General features: G+C 34.9%; 1 protein-coding gene across 17 annotated transcripts in view; it reads right to left on the bottom strand.

Moving 5' to 3' along the window:
- AFTPH (aftiphilin) overlaps window positions 1–12,131 on the bottom strand; it is a 65,395-nt gene that overhangs the window by 16,330 nt on the left and 36,934 nt on the right. For all 17 annotated transcript variants that reach the window (XR_015725204.1, XR_015725205.1, XM_087863457.1 and 14 more), the window contains 4 exons: window positions 8,260–8,411; window positions 6,246–6,372; window positions 5,772–5,828; window positions 2,537–2,659 (listed from right to left, as the gene is read on the bottom strand). Coding sequence is in view for 15 of the 17 variants with exons in the window: in XM_087863457.1 (XP_087719583.1) it covers window positions 2,537–2,659; window positions 5,772–5,828; window positions 6,246–6,372; window positions 8,260–8,411 (459 nt within the window). In the remaining 2 variants the exon portion in view is untranslated. The remainder of the gene's footprint in view (window positions 1–2,536; window positions 2,660–5,771; window positions 5,829–6,245; window positions 6,373–8,259; window positions 8,412–12,131) is intronic.

Below are 12,131 nucleotides of genomic sequence, written 5' to 3'. Positions count from 1 at the left end.
TATGTTAGAATGAAGACCTAGAGAGGCTCAAGTTGAATCAGAAATATGTTTGAACGACTTCCACTGGGAAATATTATTTTCACTGGTTCCCAAAAGAGCCTAAAGTGAAAGCTAATGACGATCACAAACTACCACAAAAAAAGAACAGAATAAACTTTTAAAAAATTACACGTAAGTATTGGATTAACAAGAGAGATGTGTGCACTAAACAGAAGGATGTGATTAAGAAGTTTTCTATATAGTTAACAAGAGACCAAAGTTCCATCTTCCAAGAAAAAAGTTAGATATGCTTAAATGCTGCTGAAAACTTCTATACGTGCCTATGAATAGGAGGACAGTAGTCTTTTGATTATAAATATAGAGGCGTGTGTGTCCACGTAGAGATAGCGGCAGCTAAACACATATATGGAGCTATGACTAACCTCCATTAAATTAATACACATTAATTTCCATTAAATTAATATTTTTTATTAGATCATCTAGACTTCTAGTCTTTTATAATTAAATTCTATAAGAAAGGTGATAAATACGAGGTGTGACTAGAATGAAATATATGAGATTGATTTAACCAGCTAGGGGCAAAAATGACAGGTGAGAGCCATCTCTGAGAAAATAAGCAATAGTTTATGGGGCTGTAACACAGAGAAGTGCTTGGATGGGGGAGAAGGGGAGGCGGTGGTGTCGGCAAGCAAAACTAGCAATGAGTGGCCCCAAGTAAAGAACGGCTTCATTTTCAGTAAACAAACCAGATAGTTTGAACCAGGCAGTTCAAATTACTTTCTTAACACCCGGCACTGCTTGGAGAAAAAATTGTTGCTTAAGGCCGAGCTGGGAATGTGTTGTGGGAGAAGTAATTCTGAAATCTGCTTACGTAGGGCAGGCCTGGGAGGGGAGCTGATAGCCAGAGAACAATATAAGGGCGATGAAAGGAAGATAACTAAGGACAGAGCCTACCTACGGAGACAAATTTGCCCAATCTCCTGGCCTGCTGCCCAACCATCAACAAGGCTGGGCATTTTATGCTTCAGGCCTCCTTGCCCACTATTTCAGTGCTAATAATAAATTGGCTTCAAAGGGATGTTTAAGCTATGTTCAAGTGTAAACCAGTGGCACAAACCAGTAATATTAGATGTTCCTTGAAACACACATGAAAGGGTAGGACTTTGCTTTATATCATTATTTTCTAAAGTATATTCTTTAAAATACTAGTTCTATGGTGTTATGACTCTTTTCCTCTGGTCCCTGCAGAGAAGGGTCCTGTGGCCAAGTAAATTTAAGAAATAATTAAAATTAAATAGGGTTATTCACTGCAGGATTCTCCAGAGTCCTTAATGTGTGTTGAGAATCTCCAAGGACGGTTACAGGGTATGATATGAAAAATTTTCCAAACTTATTTCCCCTTGGAACCCTTCTTTAGTGGAGCAACTCTGGGGATTAATGTTCGATGGAACACACATTTTGGGAACAGCTGTCCAAATACACATTTTTGTGTTAGAAAAAACTGAAGATGATATTGAAGGTAAGAAGTGACAAACACAGCAAATGTTTTACAAATGGTAATGTTCACTTAAAAATATTAATCTTCTAAAAAGAATTCTTAACCAGCACTGTGTCAGTTTCTAATTTGATGTGGGAAGAGTATGCAAATTTTTTCCCAGATAAAATGTGAGGGGGGGATGGCTCTGATAATAAACATATTAGACTGAAAAAAAAGTTTGTGCTTAATGGTGCCAAGGAGGTAAAGGATAAGAAAGGTAGGACAACTTTTTTTCTTAATCCAAATAATGTTTTGTAAAATGCCACATCCTTTTCAACTTAAGTAACACTTTTTTTTTTTTTTAAGATTTTATTTATTTGACAGAGAGACAGCCAGCCAGATAGGGAACACAAGCAGGGGGAGTGGGAGAGGAAAAAGCAGGCTCCCAGAGGAGGAGCCAGATGTGGGACTCGATCCCTGAACGCCAGGATCACGCCCTGAGCCAAAGGCAGACGCTTAATGACTGCACTACCCAGGCGCCCTAAGTAACACTTTTATTCAAACTCTCAAAATAGTTTTTGATGTAATAAACACACCTAATTTTATTACTTTATAAAATTTGCAAGCTTCAGAAAAAACACACATTAGCAGATTTGAAGAGCTGGTGTAAACGTGGTGTTTCCCAATTATTTTGAAAATCAGTACTTACCAGATTGGTGTGTCAGTAATTATGATCATACAATGTTCAAGCTGTAAGGGATTTTTAGAGATGCCTGCTTCAAAGTCTTCATTTTATAGGTAAAGAAACTAGGGCCTAGAAAGATTTAAAGGACTTACCCATAACCAGCCAGTTCTCAAATTGTTCCTTTTTTGAAAATTAAAGATAGCTTGTTTATTGTATTCCAAGGGATGTTAATAAGTAATCAAAATCATGTCCATCATTAAATCAATTTTTAAAATATTTTAAGCTAAAAGTTACATATTACAGGAAACACTGTGTCTGGACATATGTGTGTACACAATGCATAAAGGTATCAATACACATACAGATATTTTTACCTGGAATTGGTCAGATGTACATGTGTTCATTTCTGGTGACACGGTGTTTGTCTGACCAATGGAAGCGATTTTTTCTGCAGCAGATAGTGGTTTCAATGGTTCCTTGGTGGGCTCTAACATACCCTGAAAAAGGCATATTAGCCATTAGTGGAAGAGGGGGAGAAATCAACTCAAACTTCATGAGAAAGTCCATCTAGCAGAAAGTAAAAAACCAAGTCATTTGGAGAGTACTAAAGACAAAAAGGAACTATTCTTAAATTTCGTTTAGAGATAATCTTCTAGCACTATAATGAAAAATGTTTTACAATAGTATCTTTGGAATCCAAACTTCTTGAAGTAAGACCTTGTATTTTAAATCTGACTGGTTTTAAAGTGCCTGGTTATCACTGTTACACAAAGTATAAGCAATGTGGGTACGGCAGGGATGGGGAAGAGGCGAGCACCACAGATTATATCCAGGCCCTGAGATTCCAACAATTTTATGATGTTTCAGACACTGAAACTACAGAAAAGGACACCCTTTGTACCCTCTACACCATGCTGGTGCTTGGAGAAGTGAGAATTCTAAAACATGTCATCTAATGTGATGATGTCTACATGCTTCAATGTAAATTTAGTATTTGATCCTATTTCCACTAAAGGATGGTAGCCTTAATACTTAGTTCCTGGACTAGCAAAGCAGAGACACAGCCATTTCAGAGGCGGAAACACCTAACATGTTCCTCTAGGTGTGTTACAAATCTAACACACTTTTTGAGTAAGAAAGGCATTCAGGGTGCAGGTAGGAATAAAGAAGGAAAAAACAAAACCCCAGCATTTTGTATCAATACTTTACGAAATACTAATAATAATGGGTAATTCACCAGTTAATGGCCTGAAAAAAAAAAAAAGCTAAGCTTTAATACATTTTAAAATAATACTCAATAAACTCTTGAATATTTATCAACCAGACCACACAAAAGTCCTCCTTTACTGGGGGAAAAATATCAAAGCGGCTAAGACAGTAAGGTCAGAATCTGTAAATTTCTAAAAACAAGTTTTCAGGACAATCCCCCCTCTTCTCATAAAATAGGGCAAATGCTAACTAAAGCAATTTACAGATTCAATTCTTAACAATGGTATTTGTGAAAGGCTTTACTCCAGCGGCTTGAACGAAAATAAATTCATGGTCTAACTCAACAGCTTATACATTATACAGGCTTTCTATCTAGTGCATCTTATACAGAGAGACAACGCATTCAGCAACAATTCCCAGCCTTAGCTGACTTTTCCAGTGGGAACTATCCCTTAATTCAGTGGTTCTCAAAGTGGTCCCCATCAGTAGTTTTTGCATCACCTGGGAACTTGTCAGATGTGCAGCCTCACTTCTACTGAGTAAGAAACTCTGGGAGTGGTGGCCAGCATTCTGTTTTAACACGTTTTCCAAGCAATTCTGATGCACATTAAAGTCTGAGAACCAGTGACTTAAACGATCATTTCAGGTCTTATTCCTCCAGATGAGACCAAAAGATACTGAATAACCTCATCTGTGTGAAGCACCATGGGAAAAATTCAGGTATAATTAAAACTTGAAACCAGATATGAAAAAGAGTAAGTTTCTCAATGTAAGGCATCATCTTTATGGAGTAGTACGAGAGGTATATTCACAAAATCAACTCTGGTATTAAAAGCTCATAAAAATTGTAAAATTATTACTAATAAAGATTGTTATTAAGGTAGGAAAATTGGGCAAAAATATTAGTCTCTAACTCCTCACAAAATTTAAAGAACTGGTTAATGTGCTGAGCCCACACATAAGGATTAAGTGCCAATGTGCTGAATAAAAACTCCTACAAATTAAATTCATACTTTCTACTCAGAATGTGACAGTAACATCAACAATCTCTAGAATGCTACTCCTTGAGAAAAAAAGAAATACAAATAACCAAGAAGTTAAAGAATGTTCTCCATTATATTTACCACAACAGAAAAAAGTATAAGGATAATCAAGGTGTTTTGAAAATACCAGATAAGTTACATTTACATTTATAAAGGAGCAGAAACTGATTAAAAGGCTGAAGCACAGAAAAGTTTTTCTCTAATTCCGTAAAACAAACAAAACTACGAAAACGAAACAAAAACATTCCAATTCATGAGAGACTGTGGACTCTGGGAAACAAACTGAGGGCTTCAGAGGGGAGGGAGGTGGGGGATTGGGATAGACCGGTGATGGGTAGTAAGGAGGGCACATATTGCATGGTGCACTGGGTGTTATACCCAAATAATGAATCACGGAACATTACATCAAAAACTAAGGATATATTGTATGGTGACTAACATAACAAAATAAAAATTATAAAAAAAACCCAAAAACATTCCAATTCAATATCAATAATTACAGTTTATTCAAGGAAAAAGCTTGTAGATTAAAGAAAGTCAAGTTTCACAGCAAATTCATTTTTGCATGCACAGAAAGGGTTGTATAAACTCCATACCAAGTTAGTTACTTTTTTTCTTAAACACTGTATTTTCACCTTATTTTCAAGTTATTGGTGAAAACATTTAAAAATATTTTTAGTTTAATAGAACACTTTTGTTCACCAATAACTCAAAGACACACCAAAAAACACAAACACATCAAACTTTAAAGTGTGACTGAGTCCTGATAAGGTACAGAAAGAAAATTCCTCAGTTATCCTGGACTACCTGGCATATCTGAAAAAACAAAATTCAACACATTTAAAAAAATTAATAGAAAAACTGAGGACCAATTATGGATCCTGGCTCATTTTCAATTACTATCATATGGCATTCCCAAGCTTTTATACACATCCGTAGCTTCACTAATGCACCATTTAAAATTTATCACAACTGGATTAAAACACATGATATTTAAGCCTTCAGATACTTCAGCTTCCACTTTTTAAAAGCAAATTTAGAAAGACAAAAAAAAAAAAAAAAAAAAGAAGAAAGAGCAAAATCTCCAAAGGTACATTTTATAGAGTTATGAGCACTATATTACTAGGATAAAAATAATCTTCAACCTAAAACAAAACAGTGTCTTTAATTAATAGAATACAGAAAAATGTCCTTAAATCAAGACTTGAAGGGATTTATGAGATCAAAAAGGAAATTAATATTCATTTAATGTTTCCACACTAAGTGCCCCTTAAAATATTCTTTCCATGTCATGCCACGTAAGATAATTTTACAGAATGCAGCAATGATAAATTTGCACAGACATTTTTGTACTTACCAATCCTGCTGCATACATGGGTACTATAACAGGCTGCTTCTTATTACCCGTGAAGAGCTACATACATGTGTTAGAGAAAAAGAACACATATTTAGAGAATGTTATGGCATACAATGAAACAGTTAAAATATGCCTGCAATGCTTTATTATACACAGTGTGAAACATAAATACAACAAATTATCAAACTGCCCATATGGGATTATGTTTTTGATCTCTTAGTCCAATCCCTTCATTTTATAATTAACAAAAAACACCAGAACAACCTTTTCCTAAAATATGAAATATTGACTGGAGAAAATATAGATAGATTTAGGTTTAAAAGTTGGCATAGTCAAAATACATGAGCATTTTAGACAACTAATAATTATTTTTCTGAGCAACTAGCTTATCACAGCTTGATCAGAAGTTGTAACAGAATTTAAAAACACTCATAGGTCCACTAAAGGATTTTCCAAGACACTAACAAAACTCACAATGTTTCGGGTGTCTATTCCCAAGGAGCACAAAAGCTTCTTGTTGCTATGGGAGCCGCCCCACTGGTATCTCAAGCCATGTGCATCGTGGATGTCCTGTAGCTCGGTCCACACATCCAGCAGTTCCCTGCAAAGGTCATGACGAAGCCACCAATAATGGGTTACTCAATAGCTTTCACCATGAATTCTAGTTTTTAATGTGATGGTGAAATGTTATACATTCCAATTAATCTTTACGTGAGTATACAACTATAAACTGAATAAAATCAACAGCCACCACTTAGTCATTAAAGTAGCTAAGTTAAACTCATTTAGAACAATATGCCAGTAATCAACCAAAATATAGCCTGTTTTTTTTAACTGTAAAACAAAAATATTTAAAAGGAGGAAAGAAATCACTCAACCTTCCACCATATTACTACAGCCATTTAGTATTTGTGCTTTTTTCTCTTTGAGTCTTGACCCACAAACACAGCTGCAATTGTAACATATAGAGAATTTTGTATTATTTTTCAGATTTTAAGCATTTCTTCATCTACACGTATACCTTTTTCAATGGCTGTGTAATGTTCTGGTAGACAAGAACGCACCATTATTTATTTGGCCACAACCCTACAGTTGAAATAAGTTGTTTTTACTGTTCAGCTCCTACTGTTAGTTAGGGCAAAAGCATCTTTCTGAATTTTATGGTGTGTTTTGTTATAGAGTTGTTATATCCCAAAAATGAATCTCTTGGAGAGATTCCTGGGTGTATTTGGACAACTAGCATATTTTTAAATAACACATCTAAACGGTCTTAAGATGATAAAGCATACACCTTTTTGTCCCCTTTTCTTCTCAGAAATCACACCCCAAAAAACCAAGAAGCAAATCATAATCTTCATCTTTAAAGAAATTGAGAGGTACTTAAAACCTTGCACCACAAGCTTTGAGGTTACAAAGAGGGATGAAGAAGAGACTTACACAGAGGGAGAGAATGTGTCCAGAGGTGGAGAGTAATGAAATGCAAGAGAAGAGTACAGGAATAAGAATAACTTTGAAATTAAAATTAGAAAATCAATCTAGACCCTCTAACATCTAATAATTAATAGGAGCTCCAGAAAGAAAACAGACAATGGAGGGAAGGTAACTGTCAAAACAAGAGAACCGCCCAATACTGAAGAAGTCTCTAGACTGAAAGACTGTACACCTTGCGCTCAGCCCAATGAATGAAAAGACTCATCAAGACACTTCACTGTGAATTTTCAGAACACCACCAACAAAAAATCCTAAATTATAAATTTAATGTGAGGGTAGAATAAAATAAAATTTTACCACCTATGTACTTTATTTCTCAGGAGGCTATTAGAGGATGTACTCCACCAAAATGGGCTCTAAGTGAAGGGAAGTTCCAAGACAACATGTGTTAAAGAAGCCTAGATTGAAACCATTCCAGATTAGAATAGGATGATGGAGGACTCAGGAAAAAAAAAAATGGAATGGCTAGCCTGATAGGTCTGATCACAAGTAAAATTATTAATAGGTTGTGGGAGGGTAGGAGAAGACTTAGTAAATGAAAAAGAGAGGCAACTATACGTCCAGGAAGAAGCTCTAATAATGAGCAGTGAACACTATTTACATGATTATAATAATGAAAATATCAAATATCAACTTAATGAAAAACTGATATAAATATAATGATGTACTACTACATGTTGGCTAATTGAATTTAAATTAAAAAAATAAAAAAATAGAGATGGTGAAGGGAGAAGGATATAGATGTGAAGTCTAAATTCTCATTTATCATACTAGAAGTCAAAAGATAATATATAAAATTGAGAATACCGATTTAGAAATATTTTAAAAAGCATTAAAAAATGGAGCAGGGATTGTTTTTTTAAATAGCACAATCTGACTTTTTAAACTTCAACACAATGCTACAAGAACATTTCAGAATCTTGAAGCTTTAAGATAACCTTATAAGATAGTTGAAACTAACAAATATCCATGCTGTCTAAAACCGTCTACTACTTACCCACTTTCAGCTAAGGCCTCTCTTGTTTTTATTGGGAAGGTGCTTGTTTCCAGCAAGTGCTTCAGGGAAGTAACTTCCTCTTCAGTATCAGGGATAAATATTGAAGGAAAACATGCTTCGAAAATTCGCTCCAGGCGGTTTAGTAAAGCTGTCTGCATCAAAACACCCCCCAAAAGTTTATTTTCATTTCTCTAATTTTAATGATGTCAGTTTTATCATCAACACAAACACACATACCTCTAACCCCACACCCTGTCCACTACTATGAGAGGTTAACTACCAGTTAGGTACAGGAAACACTAAGTGAAAGGACCATAACTACTCACAGAACAACTGTTCTAAAAGATTACATTAAGTAACCATAGTGATACAGTAGTGACAAATGTAGTAACATGCAAACATATCTGATACTTTATTGAATCTATTACAGAATTCACAAAGAAGAAATTATTACTCAATTGTACAGTGAGAAAGCATCTCAAAGTGTGAATAATCTACCCTAAGCAAAAATAAAAACAAAGAGAAACATTCAGAAAAACAAACAAGCAGCATTCCTATTCTTTCCATCACTAGGTGTTCCCTACTACCACTCATGTACTCTAGATTTAAGAATAATTAAACTGAATGTTTATGAAAAGCATTATGCTATTATAATTGAACAGAACCCTTCTCTTGAGTATAAACATCTGAATTTTAAAAGCCTTTTAAAAATATCTCTGCTGCTAATAGAACAAACCAAAGTAGGAAAGAATGTCTCAGTTTTTACTAAGAAATCCAATAGTTCATTTAGCATTTTGATAATCTGTGTTATCTTTCAAAAATTCCATTTCTCTACTCTTCTATCTATGGTGTGTATAAATGTATTTTTGAATAGAACACTGCCTTTCCTCCAAGCAAAGACTGGATATTCCCTAGAGAATTTTCACTGAGAACATTGGCATTTTGGAGTATTTTCATTAATTAAAACTTGTTGAATGGAGATTAACTTACATTTTTTGGGGTACTACTAGCTTATTCTATATGTGCACCTACAATATTTCTTCCTACTTTCTTAACTATATGTCATACACGTAAAATATTTTCAATTTAGCTCAATTTACTACTTAAACTTCAAATAGGAATACAAACTGTTACGTTAAAGATTGTTGGAAGTGTCCTCCTGAAATGATACTGAGTGTACAAGAAAATGCCACATCATGGTGGTATTTCCTGCCAAGTAATAAAAACAAGTTAACGCTTGATTTCTGCTGTTTTGCATAGTCAGCAAACAGGAAAATGAAAAACAAAAGGAAAAACCTTCACAAACATGTTTTCCAAACCAAAATCTCTTTTGGAAGCTGTATCAGAGCAAAAAACTTAACACTGAATAATTAGTCTCAGGGTACTCTTCTGCTATCTTGACAAAAGTTACTCTAACGCCTTCATTATATTCATGTGTGTGATATGGGAAAAGCTTCTCAGTATCAATTATGAAACCTACAGTAAAGAGTAGACTCCAGATCCCAAGGCTTTTGAAACCTGAGTGTGTCAAGGGGACTGGCACTTACTTGCGTCAACAGAGGGAACGGACAGACATCACTTTTAAAGGGATCAGATAACCATCTAATTGGAAACATGATGAGCCCTGGCTCCTTCTGGGCAGGGAAGGTAAACAAAAACTCACATATGACCAAATTTTACTTGTCCGTAAATTAAAACTGAATCTCTTCGTATGCTCTTTGTTATCCTTTTAATGGGAAAGAAAAAATATTTATCAAAGGAAGGAAGAAATGACCCCAAAACACATTCAGTCAATTGGGCAATATTATACCTAACTACCAGTCTTAGCTACACCAGTAAGCAAATTCTCAAATCCGTGGAATGTGCGTGAACAAACAGATCACATTCACCTGAAGTTTTTACTTCTTCCCTAACCTTTCCTCATACAGAATGTAAATTACATGAAAAATTTAAAAGAAAGTTCCATTTATCTTTACAGTTAGATACTACACTCAATTGCTTCAAATATTTTGTTGACTGAAGTAGAGCAGGGGTCAGCAACTCTTTCTTTTCTTTTAGCAATTTTTTTCAGTATAGGGCCAGATAGTAAGTATTTTCAGCTTTGCACCATCTATAAACAAGTAAGTGGGGTGTGTTCCAATGAAACTTTATTTACTAAAACAGGCAGCAGGACAGATTTGTCTCACAGGCCACAGTTTGCTGACCCCTGAGGTAGAGCAATAAATAACAAAGATTCGAATAATCAGAATCCACTAACTGAACAGCACCACCCACCACAAGGAGGGATTGTAACAATTCAACAAGAAAGCAGCTAACAGAATTAACAAAGATGGTGATGAAAATTAAATTTCCTGACATTTTCCTTTAAAAGTATATCAATTTCCAGCTATCCACAATGTATGTAATCTGATGTAAAAGGGAATCCTCTAAAAAGGGTTTCTTACCAATATGTTGTTCATGGTAATAATACCAAATTTCATTTGCTACTAGTTAATTCCAGGAAGTAAATGGCTGATGAACTATAATGCTTCAATGGACGACTGTGGACCCAGGGGTGAGACTCAGTTTCTGGATTTCTAAACTGGAAATATCAGGGGCAATCTCACAGGTTGGGTGATGAATTACAGGATCAAATACTTGGCACCCAGTGTGTACCTGAGAAGTGGTAACTTTCAGCACTACTATTGTTATTATACAGAGGGTAACATAACAAAAACACAGTGGCCTACCAGGGAAGAAAATAAATGTCAAAACTAGGTTCAAATCTCATAGGGATGTTTCTCTACCACTATTTAGCATTCTACATCATTATGAAAATACTTGTTTCAATCTATCAATTTCTACCATAAGAAGAAATTAAATAATCCAAATTTTTGCAACCTCCCTAAGATCCTCCTACTGAATTGGAAGATAAGTACCAATTTTAAAATGTCTATCATTAAGAACCACTTATATAAACAGAACCTCTTACTGCTACTCCTTGTGGATTTTATTTATTTTTTATTAAAAAAATTTTTTTTTGAGAGAGGGAGAGAAAGGGGGGCGGGGCAGGGGGAGAGGAAGAATCTTAAGCAGGCTCCACGCCCAGCGCCCAGTTTAATACATAAAAGAGCCTTAAACCAAATCAGTAATAAAATTAGTATTACATCAACACTAGGGTCAACAAAGTGAAATATTATTTAAACATGGACTTACTCTATTGTGTATAAGTGAAAAGGAACTTAATATTACCCTGCTTGTAAGAATTCTTATTTCTTTATAGAGTATATCTAGCCATAAGAGGCAACCTATTCCTGGTTTTGATTAAATGGGGACACTACAAATTTTTAAACTCCTTGTAGCTGATTAACTCAGAAAAAGATGTGAATTAAATAGTAATGTTTATTAACATGTTACAGTACATATGGACTTGTATTAGATATAAAATTCTAAAAGACTGTATTTTATTATTTGGAATTAGAGGTAAAGTCAGACTGGCTAAATAAGTTTCCTTAGGCAGGCCAGAATATATAAAGCAAACAATATCAGTATAACCCTAATCAGTGCAAGAAAGTGAGGGCCTAAATTCAGTAAAATATCAAAAGATTTCTCTACAACATAGTTAGAAGCTGCAAAAGCCTGATACAGTGCATTACGTGTTTTATTTAATGCTTACGCAGTGCTTGCCACATGCCAGGCATTATTCTAAATGTTTCACAAATATTAGCTCACAGAAGAACACAGAGGAACCACAGGAGGGAGGTAACAGTCATATTATTATCCCCATTTTCTAGATGAGAAAAACAGAGCACTAAGAGGTTAACTTGCCCATAGTTAGATGAATATTACATGCTGAATCCTAATCTAGAAAGTACAGTTTCAGAGTCTGTGTT

Source organism: Ursus americanus, chromosome 7 (genome assembly GCF_024610735.1).
Source record: "Ursus americanus isolate L20-20 chromosome 7, mUrsAme1.1.p, whole genome shotgun sequence".
Lineage (NCBI taxonomy): Eukaryota > Metazoa > Chordata > Mammalia > Carnivora > Ursidae > Ursus > Ursus americanus.
Note: the sequence above shows the minus strand (reverse complement) of the source record. Positions and strands in the feature narration are given on the sequence as shown.